The 13,749-nt window shown below is 37.7% G+C and overlaps 2 protein-coding genes across 2 annotated transcripts; both read right to left on the minus strand.

Moving 5' to 3' along the window:
* Window positions 1–3,877: 3,877 nt before the first annotated feature.
* Window positions 3,878–4,624, minus strand: LOC141631083 (uncharacterized). The gene has a single exon (XM_074443804.1). It carries the CDS (start codon window positions 4,622–4,624, stop codon window positions 3,878–3,880), a length of 747 nt encoding a protein of 248 aa, XP_074299905.1.
* A 65-nt stretch (window positions 4,625–4,689) lies between these two features.
* LOC141631085 (uncharacterized) lies at window positions 4,690–7,152 on the minus strand. Its single transcript, XM_074443805.1, has 2 exons — window positions 6,079–7,152; window positions 4,690–5,979 (listed from the first exon to the last, which is right to left on the minus strand). Exons 1-2 carry the CDS (start codon window positions 7,150–7,152, stop codon window positions 4,690–4,692), a joined length of 2,364 nt encoding a protein of 787 aa, XP_074299906.1.
* Between the last annotated feature and the right edge of the window lie 6,597 nt (window positions 7,153–13,749).

A 13,749-nucleotide genomic window follows, 5' to 3' on the forward strand; every position in this document is an offset into this window, starting at 1 on the left:
TAAAAAGTATAAGACTGTTGTAGTATGCTATATATGCAATGGAATGTATTTTTTGAAAATTATATAATCGACTCATAACTAATAATTTGTCAATTATAAAAAATTGTAAATAATGTTTTTAATAAATTATATACTTGTATTGAGGTAATTGTGAATTGTAAATTTTTGTAAAGTTTAGCATCATGTTGCTTCTCGCAGGTATCAAATGTGTAATTAATTCCATTATAGACCGTGGCCCGATTTTTCAGGAAAGAAAATTCTACTTTTGACTTATTGACTTTCAACTACAGAAGCGATACATAAACTTTGTGGTTGTTCTTTAATAAATAGGATAATGATTCTATTTAGGAACGCTTTTCAAACACTTTACTGATTTTTCAAACCATTAGTATTCAAATTTTGACCTCAACACTCTTTCACATACCCATCCTTAAAAACACGTCTCTATGTAACACCAACCCTTATTATTCAACCATCCTTACTCACGTTTTAATTAAACATTGTCACCCTTAAGATAAATGCATCCGTCTTAAAAATAAAACGGGTCAAGTATCATCTCATTTATAAATATAAGTCAAATTTATTGTTTTGTCATATGCTTTTTGCTTTTGTTTGATTCATACTCCGTATTACTTGACTCATCTTAAACTTAAAACGGATATACCCATTTAAATAAAAATTTGTATTAATTTAAGTGGTGCATGTGCTCCCTTGTAAACGCATTCTACCCACTCTCATCTACCATCAAATACATTTCACACCTCTCTTATTTTTCATAGTTTTACTATCTAATCTTATTTTTGGACTTAAGTTACAACATGGGTAACTCCTAGGAGGTATGAATACTACCAAAGTCATGAAAATAAATGGAGAAACAATGAAGTTCAAGACACCGAAGTCGAGGATGTCGTAAAGGACTATCCCGGTTACGTGATGTTGGATTCCGAGGCCGTGAGGCACTACGGGATACGGGCAAAACCACTATAACCCTACTCAAATCTCGAGTGTAAGAAACTTTACTTCCTAGTGGAACTTCCAAAGTTTCACAGATCACCAACACCGCGTCCCCAGAAGGGTCAGGTCAGCTATCCAAATGTCCGTCAAAGACTGCCTTGAAAACTTATTGATTTCAAAGCGGTCTGTGTCAGACTTGTCTATTATGGGGCATGCCACAAGGATAGAAGTTGAGGTAGGGCCCCATAATGGCACGGAAGGTGGTTTAACCACCTCCGCGGAGATGAGGGTTAAGATGAGGCTGCCTAAGGCTCAAGTTGAAAAGTTGATGAGCCAAAGTAGAGATAGAGAGGTGGAGGAAAAGATCATAAACATGTGTTCATCTAAAATGAACCAAGATAGTACAAGGAGTAACATTGTTAATAGTAATGAAAATGAAAGTAAGGCAATTTCAAAGGGAAAAGCGATTGCTATTGGAGTAATAACTAACTCGTCCGAGTTAGTTAAGAAGTTAGAAAAGTCGGTTATAAATTCTGTTATTCATATTCAGTATAAAAATAGGAATAACTCATATTCTTGTATAAATACACAATGTTTGTACTCATTATGATTAAGAATCAGAATATACAATAAAAATTTCTCTCTCTAAATCTTCAATACTTCTCTCTACAAATTCTCTCAATCATTTACCTTTAGTTCTTCATACTGTAAATCTTGTTCATCCTTTAGTATTAGAAAATTGGGTTTCAATATGGTATCAGTGATAATCATGGTAATCATCCTGGGGTTTTGATCTCTATCTCTTGCTGTAATCTTCAAGACATAGAGGTATAATACTTCACAAATTCCGCGCGTTTCAAACTCTGAATTCATTGTTCTACGTTTTTTCTTTAGTTTGTTCTTCAATTACTTCAGTTCATCTTCTTGTTGAATTCATCAAATATGCCTGAGAATACTAGTTCATCATCTGCTTCAAACTTTGATTATTATGAAGACCCATTGTTTCTGTCAACCTCTGACCAACCCAGTTCTACTTTGTCTACCTTGCCATTTGATGGACACGATTTCTTGGGGTGGAAGAGGGAAGTCCTTATGTCCTTAGCTGCTAAGAATAAACGGGGGTTTGTTGATGGTTCTTGTCCCAAACCACCTCCCACTGATAAACGTGTTAATCAATGGACAAGAAGTGATTTGATGACATTAAAATGGATTACTAATTCTTTGAGCAAAGATCTGAAAGAAAGTTTTAAGTATGTTCAGTCCTCAAAGGAAATTTGGTCAGAGTTACAAGAAAGATTTGGTCAGGTGAATTCTATTGAGGTGTATCAATTGACCAAGGAATTAGGTGCAATTGTACAAGACAATTTATCATTAGTTGAGTATTATGGTAAACTCAAAAGCTGTTGGGAAACTTTAGATGGTTTAGATCTATGAAACTATTCTCAGTAATGAAGTAATAGAGAGAATTTGAGAAAGAAATTTTATTTCATTGAATTATATCTATTACAATGATGTTGATTTGCTTATATAGTAGCTGAAGTCAGTTTGTATAACCACCTCTAACTAACTCTAACTAATTCCCTTGATACATGGAAAGTTAGTTAATTATTTGTTAAATCTAACTAACTGATTATGCTCATATCCCCCCTCAAGCTGGACCAACTGAATCTGCTAAAGGAGGAAGTTGAAGTCCTAGCTTGGACGAGAGAAATCTATGCTCATTTGCACCTAGAGCCTTGGTCATTATGTCAGCTAGTTGCAAGGCACTCCTGACATGCTTCGTCTGCAGAAATCCCTCTTGTTGCTTATCACGTACATAATGGCAATCCACATTCAAGTGTTTAGTTCTCTCGTGAAACACAGGGTTCTGAGCTATATGCTCATTTCTTTGTGTTATCACAATGTAGCAAGATCTTGCGGTGGTATGTGCACTGCAGTCGCTAATAAATTCACTAACAGACAAGTTTAAGTCGTATAGGACATACTCCTATACTCAGCCTCAGCAGAGCTTTTGCTAACTGTTTTTTGTTTTTTCGTCTTCTAACTTATTAAAGACTTCCCTAAGAAGACACAAAAACCACTTAAGGACCTGCTACTGAAATTGCATGTGGCCCAGTCTGCATCAGAATAAGATTGCAGGGTCAACTCTGATGTTGCAGGGTAAAACAAACCAGTATTTATTGTACCCTTGAGGTATCTGATAACATGCTGTGCTGCTTGATAATGTGTCTCCCTAGGTTGACTCAGAAATTGAATGAGATGTGGCACACTATAGAAGATGTCAGGCCTTGTCATATTGAGATACAAGAGCCTGCCTATCAACCTTCTGAACTTCTCAGGTTCCTGCATAACCTCACCAGCATCAGTAGTAAGTTTTAAACCTTTTTGCATTGGAAAATTAGCAGGTTTACAGTCCTCAAACCCTGCATCCTTAATAATGTCCAAAGTATATTTCCTCTGGTTGACTACTATACCATTGGCATTTCTTGCCACTTCTAAGCCCAGAAAATATCTCATAAGCCCTAAATCTTTGATGGTGAATTTCTGGTGTAATGAATCTTTTAGACTTTGAATACCAATCTCATCATTACCACTTAAGATCATATCATCCACATAGATCAGAGCAACTAATATCTTCTTAGTGGTTTGATTAACCTTAGTGAACAAAGAGTAATCATGCCATAATTGAATGAAACCCAGACTGAGTAAGTGCTTAGTTAATTCCAAGTTCCATTGCCTAGAGGCCTGCTTTAAACCATACAATGATCTTTTTAACCTGCACACTTGCCCCTTCTTTGCATCAGAATACCCTAGTGGAGGCTTCATGTAGACTTCCTCATCTAGAAACCCATGAAGAAAAGCATTGTTTATATCTAATTGATATAAATTCCAATGCCTAATCACAATGCAAAGAAGAAGAGCCCTAAGTGGCAAATTTTGCAACAGGAGAGAATGTAAACTTGTAGTCTTTATCTTTCACCTGATTATACCCCTTGGCTACTAATCTAGCCTTGAACCTCTCCACTGTGCCATCAGCTTTGTGCTTTATTTTGAACACCCACTTACTGCCAATAGCCTTCTTATCAGCTGGCAGTGTAGTGAGTTCCCAAGTATTGTTATCTTCAAGAGCCTTGAGCTCCTGATTCATTGCATTAACCCAACTGGCATCTGTACTAGCTTGAGTATACGTGCTAGGTTCATGCTCCTCTATCACATTGCATAAGGATATGATAAAATCTTTATCATAAGTAGTCAAATCATTGAGAGTCTTTACATGGAGAGCACTATGGCCTCGCTTGGTCTTTGTTAACACATAATCTGAAAGAAGAACAGAAGGTCTTCTTGGTCTGTCTGACTTCCTAACCTGCTGATCAGTTGGGTTATTTTCCACTAAAGATTGATCAGTAGGAGTTGCATTATCAGCAGCAGACCCAGCACCCTGAAGTATATCAGATGTCTGAGTGCCAGTGACATCTAAATCACCCCCTGTAGGACTATCCACAGGATTTGGAACACCAAACATAAGATGCTCATCTTGTAAGACCAAAAAATCATCCTCAGTAGATGATAATGGTCCTGACTGTACATTCTTTGTTGTGACAGTATGATATGGAAAGATATCCTCTTGAAAAAGAACATCTCTACTAGTGAAAATGACATGCTTATCCATGTCATACAATTTATACCCCTTCTGATGACAAGGATACCCAAGGAAAAGACATTTCCTGGCCCTGATTAGAACTTATCAGTTGATGTAGGAGGTTGAGTTGCATAACAAAGAGTACCAAAAATCCTTAGCTCATCATAGGATGGTAACTCATTAAAAAGTAATTCATATGGAGTTTTCCATCCTAATAACTTGACAGGCATCTTATTGATCAAATATGTGGCAGTGAGGACACATTCACCCCAAAACCTTATAGGTGCTTTAGACAGAATCTTGAGTGCCCTAGCAACCTCTAGCAAATGTCTATGCTTCCTCTCCACACGGCCATTTTGTTGAGGCCTGCCTACAATACTTCTTTGATGCACTATACCCTTGTCTCTAAAAAAATCTTTACATTGAACTTGAAAAAATTCTGAACCATTATCTGATCTAATGGTTTTAATTGAAGTAGAAAACTGATTCTCAACATAAGCAACAAAGCCCTTAATAAAACTAGGTACTTGTGTTTTGTTTTGAATCAAAAAAGTCCATGTATTACGTGAATGATCATCCAGCACAGTAAGAAAAGATCTAGCACCAGACAAAGATGGGACCTTATATGGCCCCCAAACATCAACATGAACTAAATCAAAAATTCTCTTAGCATATGACAAGCTCCTAAGAAAAGGCAACACATGATGCTTACCAAAAACACAAGTCTCACAATGAAATTGTTTTATTCCTTTCAAATTTAGTCCAATTACATGTTGAAGCTTCTCTAAAGAACTATGACCAAAACGAGAATGTACAAGAGCTAAATCTGGTATACTAGTAGCATTTATTTGACAGTATGAATAACTATCCTTATTTGGACAAAATGAAACATGTTTCTGAACAAGAGGAATGAAACATGGTCTAAATCTATAGAGATTGCCAACTCTCTTTGCCTCTGCAACTGCTTTACTTGTATGGTCCTGAAAGACACATTTGGTTTTCAAGAAACAAACAGACAGATTAGCAGCAGTTATCAATTTAGCCACAGACAAGAGATTTTGTTGAAAATCAGGTATGAGCAAAACACTATGCAAGGTGATACGATCAGTCAAACAAACATCACCAATTTTATGCACAATTTTGACAGTGCCATCAGGTAATCCCACATAGACAGGTTTAGCAAGAATTTTCACATTATTCATCAATTTAATGTTAGACGTGATGTGATCAGATGCTCCTGTATCTACTATCCAATCATGGTCATTAAAACCAGTAAGACTAGCAGTAAACACACGAGAAGAAAGAGGCATACCAACAAAATTAATGGTAGCTTTCAAATCAGAAGAACTAGATGAAGGAACATCAGAAATATCCTGAAACACTTGCTGCAATACAGATTTGGTAACAGACTGAATAATACCCTGAACAAAATCTGGATTGACATGAGGAGAAATAGCAGTCTGAAACTGAGACAATTAAGCAACCTGAGAAACAGGAAGACATTCAAGAGGAGAAATATCCTGATACTCAGAATCCTGATCTTCAGTTAACTGTTCAACATTATTGGCCTGAAAAGATGAATGTTCACCAGCTTTGCCCTTCCTCTTCAAGAAAGCTTTGTACTTGTAGCATCTTTCTTGAATATGTCCTTTAATCTTACAGAAGGTACAAGTCTTCAATCTGTGACACTCTTCAATGGTATGGCCAGCTTTCTCACAGTGAGTACAAAACTTATATCCAAAATCAGAATCTTCCTTGGGACGCTTATTTGCAGTACCAGCTTCATTCGCCTTGGAGTTGAATCTCTTCTTGGAAGCAAAAGCAGCTTGCTCAACAGAAACTTCAGCAGCTTGATCATTGATATGCTTCTGCCTCTCAACCTTTTGTAACAACCCCAAAGCTTTATTGATGGGTGGTAATGGTTCCATGGTCAGAAGATTAGTCTGAGCATGCTCATAACCAGATGTCAATCCCATCAATAACTGCAGCAGCTTGGACTGAGTCTCTCTATCAACCAGACGTTTTAACATCTGACAAGAGCACTGATTCATGGCACCACAAGTACAAGATGGAATAGGATCAAGGTGATCCAAATTCTCCCAGATATTCTTTAACTTGCCATAGTATTCAACAAGAGGAGAATTATCTTGAGAGATACGACCAAGATCCTTCTTAAGCTCATAAACTTCAAGGATGTTTGGCTGTCCAAACCTCTCAACAATGTCAACCCACAGAGATTTAGAAGAAACAGCAAACTGCAGATTCTCACGAAGACCAGGAACAATGGAATTGAGAATCCATCGCTTAACCAAAAGATCACACCTAATCCATTGGTTATACTTCCTGCCATTAGCAGCAGGCAGAGAACATTTTCCAGAAATAAACCCACTTTTGTTCTTGGATAGCAGAGCAGCAACAACTTCACGTTGCCATTGTAAGAAGCTGGTGCCATCGAACAAGAAAGAGGACAAAACCAGGCTTGGCTGATCAGTAGGAGAAAGAAACAAGGGATCATCGAACGGAGAATAAAGAGATGGTGTTTCTGATGAATCTGGCATTGTAAACTAAGAAAGGTTAAAGGAAGATGTAAAAAAAATGTGTATGTTTGTTAATGGCGGAAGCGTAAGATCGTAACAATGGCGGATGATACCATATGAAACTATTCTCAGTAATGAAGTAATAGAGAGAATTTGAGAAAGAAATTTTATTTCATTGAATTATATCTATTACAATGATGTTGATTTGCTTATATAGTAGCTGAAGTCAGTTTGTATAACCACCTCTAACTAACTCTAACTAATTCCCTTGATACATGGAAAGTTAGTTAATTATTTGTTAAATCTAACTAACTGATTATGCTCATAAGATCCATTACCAATTTGTTCTTGTGGAAAGTTGGATCTTTGTTCTTGTTCAATCATCAAGAAAATGGTGGAAAGGGAAAATACTGCCAAGCTGATTCAGTTCTTGATGAATCTCAATAGTGGTTATGATAACATTAGGACTCAAATTCTTTCTATGGATCTACTCCCCTCCATCAACAAAGCTTTGGGATTATTACAAAAAATAGAGCGACAGAAGCAGATAACAAATGCTATCAGTCTGTTGACAGAAACCAATGCATATGCAAGTTACAGACAGCCAGACAGTATAAAAGTTAGCTCTCAATCAGTGGGGGTTGATGATTCTGGACCTGTAAAGTATTGTGATCACTGTAAGAATAATGGGCATACTAGAGCCAACTGTTTCATGCTCAACAAATGTCCACATTGTCAAATAACAGGTCATAATCCTGACCATTGCTATTCTGTCAAGGGCTTTCCAACTGATAAAAACAAAGGGAAAGGCAAGATGTCTTCTAACAGGCCTATTCAGTCAAGGAGAGCTGCTAATGCTGCTGATTTCATAGTTCAAGACTCTCCATTGGATACTTCAGATTTACAACTTGCTGAGCATAATGCTCACAACATTAGCACTACTTCTGGGACAATTATAAATTCTGATGCACTGGATGGAATAATTACTTCTGTTGTTTATCAGGTTCTTAAAAGAATTTCTGATCAACAACCAACTCTATCTTCCTCTCAGTTTGCAGGTATATTATCACCCTTTTCTCATATTTTTGTTCATAAATCAAAGTATGTGCATGATTGGATAGTGGATACTGGTGCCTCAGATCATATGACATATGATGTCAATCTCTTAACTGATTTGCATGTTTTTGCTACTCCTATAAGAGTAGGGTTACCTGATGGAACTGTCAAGTAAGTTCATAGAATGGGAAATGTTAAGCTAACTGATAAAATAACTTTGCTGAATGTTTTCCTCATTCTTGATTTCAAACAAAACCTCTTGTCTGTCAGTAAACTGTTGGACAATACTTCCTTGACTGTTTTATTTTCTTCCTGTGATTGCATCTTTCAGGACCTTTCCACTAGAATTGTTATTGCTAAGGGAAGAAGAATTGGGGATTTATACAGGTTTCAGAAAACATTGCAGGCAGATTTACAAAATAAGATTGTTAATCTAGTTACACAATCAGTAGATAAAGTTTTTTCTATCAGAGAGACAGTTCTAAATAAAGGCAAATCTTTGTCCAGTAATAATATTTCTAGTTCACTAGGATCAGTTTCTAGTATGAATTCCAAGAATATAAATTTGTTTCATGCAAGATTGGGTCACATTTCTGTAAATAGATTGAAGAATGTTCCTGGAACTCATAAAGTAATAAAAGGAGATTTTGTTTGTGACACATGTATTCTAGCAAAGCATCATAGATGATACTTTCGTTTGCGTACCAAAAATAAACCTAAATATACTAACGGAAGCTAGTGATAAGTAGGGTCGATCTCCACAGGGAGGCGGTCACTATCTACTTGTTAATTCAGTCTGTCTATGGTCACAAGATGGGGGTTTTGAGTAATTTTAACTAAACTACTATAAGTAAGGGTCGAGAGAGAGTAAAAAGAGAGAAAAATGTCAGGATGTCGGGTTATCATGATAGATGCACAAGTCAACTAAAGGTAGGTCAGTCGATCTAATGTGAGAAGGGTAACGGAAAGGTCCTTCTGGTCCGCTATCCGCCCTAAAATACAACTAGCTTAACTTCCGCCCTCACTAGTGTAGTCTATTGCCCATAACAGGCCAGGTCTATTCATTCCAATCTTCCGATCTAGGATTGAACTTAACCAGATTAACTAGTTCAATTGCATGCGTTCAACCAAACGATTATAATTAAATTGATAATGCAACAATTCTCACAATAAATCTACTAACCAACTATCGCATCATTGCTACACTACTATGACTCCCCTAATCCTAGCATTAGAGAATTAGCTACGCATAAATATAAATAAAGCAAGAAAAAGAGATGAAGAAATAATAACTATTGCAAATTAAAGAGAGTAAAGAGAGAGAATTACAAGTTAAGATCCGGAAAAAGAGAGGCAAGAACAAAGTAGCAGCAATTAAGAGAGAAAAACAGTGTTTAAGAGTGTATGAGATGTAAAAAGTGTGTTTATGACCTAATCCCGACTTCCTTTATATAGGGAAGTTATTATTAACATAAAATAAACCTAACGTGGGATAAACCGAGTATATAAGCTAGTCGATCGAACAAATCCAAGCTAAAACTATGAAAAGGCGTATCACATAATATCGAGTATATAGGAAATATGGTAACAATATTATATGGTGTATATTTAGATATATGTAAATATGGTTATTAGAGTATTCTGTTGCTAGGCTTAAGGAGATTGTGTAGAGGGACTCTTTGTATATATATTAAGCTTTGATATTACGTTGAATAATAAGAAAACATCTTCTATTCTTTCTCTGCCTCTCAAATTCTCATGGTATCGTGAGCTAGGGTAACACAAATCACAAAAAAATTAAAATACTCAAACACCAAGGAGCCATGTCAGGAGACGACGGCAAGGGCTCGAAAAGGAAAATTATTCTGACGACTTCTCCGCTTTACCTTCACCAATCGGATAGCACTAGTCTCATGTTGACACAAATCATTTTTGACGGTGATAACTACGATTTGTGGGCACCGGCTGTCAGAAATGGTTTGGATGCTAAAAATAAACTAAAATTTATTGAGGGAAAGGTCAAGAAACCGGATGAAGACAATGACGAAGATGTTGAATGCGTGGCCTGGAGGCAATGCAACGCCATGTTGAAAGCATGGTTGAGGAATGTAATTGATGTTAAATTACACCCGAGTATCGCTTTTGAGCAGACCGTCTCAGAAGTATGGGAGGAATTAAAGAATAGGTACTCTGCTGGAAACGCACCGCGGGTGCATCAGCTGAAAGGGGAATTGATGGAGTGCAAGCAGGGGAGGCTACCTGTGGTTGAATACTACACAAAGTTGAAAACCATTTGGGATGAACTTGCGAATTATAGCAAGAATACGAGATGCACTTGTGGAGTAGCGGCCGAGATTGCGAAGGAGCGGGAAGAAGAGAAGGTCCATCAATTTTTGATGGGACTTGACAATAATCTATACGGACACGTCCGTAACAATTTGTTGATGGAAGACCCCATCACTACTTTACCTCGAGCATATGCGTTGGTATTACGCGAAGAGAGACACTCTAATGTGACGAAGGTAAAAGAAGAAAATAATGAAGCAGCTATGGCTGTTCGATCTTATGGCGTGGGAAGGGGCAGAAGAAATTCCGCAAAGGAAGATGGAGAAGAAGAAGCTGAATTACCTTATTGTAATTACTGCAAAAAGTATTATCACACGGAGGAAAATTGCTATGACAAGCATGGATATGAAACCGTGAAAGCAAGAGAAAGAGGAAGAGGGACACGAGGAAGATTTGGCAGAGGACGTGGTCATGGCAGATCACAGGGACGAGGACAGCATGACAATCATCAGGCGAATGCAGTGAATAATTCGTCAAAAGAAGGAGACTCGTCCAAGAAGAATGTGTCTCTCACAACTGAAGAAATCGAAAGGGTTCGAATTTTACTCGGTGGCAGTCCTGAAGGTAGCGAAAAACTGACAGGTATGCATACTAAAATTGAACGGGAATGGTTAATTGATAGTGGAGCTTCGCATCACATGACGGGAAAACGGAGTTGTCTGACAAATGTTTGGGTTGAAGAACCATATAACGTAGGCTTACCAGATGGCAGACGAATTGAAGCGCGGGAACATGGAGAAGTCGTGTTGAACGACAATTTTGTTTTGAAATATGTTTTATATGTTCCCACATTAACATGTGATTTGATTTCGTGTGATTAATTCATGAGAGTAATTGTGTTGTAACCTTTTTCCCGGACTATTGTGTAATGCAGGATCAGGTTTCGAGGAAGGAGATTGGACGGGGTGAGCACCATGATGGGGTATACAAGTTCAAGTCGAGCAAATTCGAGAAGGCCAGGAAGGTATCACTGTCAAAGGACGGAGAACTTTGGCACAAGAGACTTGGACATCCATCAAGGAGTAAATCGCTTTCTTTTTCTAAGTTAATTAATTACAGTCTGAATTGGGATTCTAGCCAGCTTTGCGATTCTTGTTGTAGGGCTAAAAAAACTCGAAATTCTTTTAGCCTGAATAATAAACGGTGTGATGAATTGTTTGGATTAATTCATGTTTACATTTGGGGAAAATATCCCATTGCTAGTTTATCTCGAGCCCATTATTTTTTTACCATAGTAGACGACCATAGTCGGGATGTGTGGATTTACCTCATGAAAGACAAGAGAGAGGCAAGCCAATTTATGAAATTTTTTTGTCAAATGGTTAAGACCCAGCTCAACAAAATTGTAAAAATCATCCAAAGCGATAACGGTAGTGAACTTTTGTCGGGAGCTATGAAATACTACTATGAGGAAAATGGGATACTGTTTCGAACTAGCAACGTGGACACCCCACAATAAAACGGGAGAGTTGAGAAGAAACACCGTCATATTTTAGAGAAGGCTAGAGCGTTACGATTTGCTGGTCATTTGCCCATTGAATTTTGGGGGGAGTGTGCGTTGACGGCGGCTTACCTCATAAATCGAACGCCGACACCATTACTCAACAATAAAACCCTGTATGAGATCTTGTATAACAAACCACCTGATTTGACAAATTTGAGAGTTCTTGGATGCTTGTGTTATGCCCATAATAAAGATAAACCTCGGGACAAATTTGAGGAACGGGGGAAACGATGTTTATTTTTGGGATACCCACATAATAAAAAAGGGTGGAAAATGTATGACTTGAGCACTCAACGATTGTTTGTTTCCCGTGATGTCCTGTTTTTCGAGCATGTTTTCCCGCATTTCGAACCAAATAACTCAAATAATCACAATGACTTAAACAATTACAATAACAACAAAGACACATGTTTGGATTATTACGAGAGTGATTTGGAAATTGATGCCGAAAATGCGAGTGAGAGGGAACCACAAACAGTTGAGGAAAGAACATCAGGAGATCGGGCAAATAACGAGGAGGAGGTTTCCAGTGAACAAAATGAAACACCAACTACGAGTGAGACTGTAACGACTCAACTTAATGAAGATAAAAGAGTTGGTCGAGGAGCAAGGGAACGAAAGGAACCGTTTTGGAGAAAGGATTATGTTTGCAAGTCGACAAGGATTGTAAAACCCATCGTTTATGCTCACCACGACCAATCGAACTCCAAGAAATCAGGTACTCGTTATCCTCTAGTTAATTATGTTGACACAAGTTGTTTTTCCAATTCCCATAATGCATTTCTAACAAAGCTTGATGAAGTCAAAGAACCAAGTAGCTATCATGAAGCAGCGAGAGACTCGAAATGGAGAGAAGCCATGAACAAGGAGATAGAAGCATTAGAAAACAATTGGACTTGGAAAGTTGTGTCATTACAGAATGGAAAGAAGCCTATCGGCTGTAAATGGATTTTCAAGGTGAAATACAAAGCGGATGGGATGATAGAGCGGTATAAGGCGCGTTTAGTAGCACAGGGATTCACACAAGTCGAGGGAATTGATTACAATGAGACTTACTCACCGGTTGCCAAAATGACTAGTGTTCGTTGTTTACTAACCGTCGCATTAGCAAAGAAATGGAGCATCGAACAGCTTGACGTCAACAATGCCTTCTTGCATGGAGATTTGGAGGAAGAAGTATACATGAGAATTCCCCAAGGGTTTGAACGAAAGGGGGAGAATAGGGTTTGCAAATTGTTGAAATCAATCTATGGACTAAAACAAGCATCTCGCAATTGGTTTGCAAAACTTACGACTTTTCTGGTACGGTATGGCTTCGTTCAATCCTTGGCTGATTACTCTTTATTTACTTACAACAATGGCAAAGTTTTTATTGGGGTATTAGTTTACGTTGACGACATGATACTTGTAAGTAACAACAATGGGGAAAGTGAGAAATTCAAAGCAAACCTTGATAAACGGTTCGGAATCAAAGACTTGGGTCGACTGAAATACTTCTTGGGAATTGAAGTAGCTCATGGGTCGAGTGGTCTGTTTTTAAATCAACGTAAATACGCAATGGGAATAATAGAAGAAGCGGGAATGAGTGGTGAAAAACCCGTATACACGCCCATGCTACAACACCATCAATTGGAACTTGCTAAGAGTGACTTGTTGAAAGATGCTATGAAGTATCGCAGGTTGGTCGGGAAATTGGTTTATCTAACTATCAC

Source organism: Silene latifolia, chromosome Y (genome assembly GCF_048544455.1).
Source record: "Silene latifolia isolate original U9 population chromosome Y, ASM4854445v1, whole genome shotgun sequence".
Classification (NCBI taxonomy): Eukaryota; Viridiplantae; Streptophyta; class Magnoliopsida; order Caryophyllales; family Caryophyllaceae; genus Silene; species Silene latifolia.

Bases quoted from the DNA above. Each gene is read 5' to 3' on its own strand.
- LOC141631083 (XM_074443804.1), bottom strand. From the start codon at position 4,624: ATGGATAAGCATGTCATTTTCACTAGTAGAGATGTTCTTTTTCAAGAG.
- LOC141631085 (XM_074443805.1), bottom strand. From the start codon at position 7,152: ATGCCAGATTCATCAGAAACACCATCTCTTTATTCTCCGTTCGATGAT. The intron at 5,980-6,078 runs GTTGCTTAATTG...TCTGTATTGCAG, and splicing joins AATGTCTTCCTGTTTCTCAG to CAAGTGTTTCAGGATATTTC.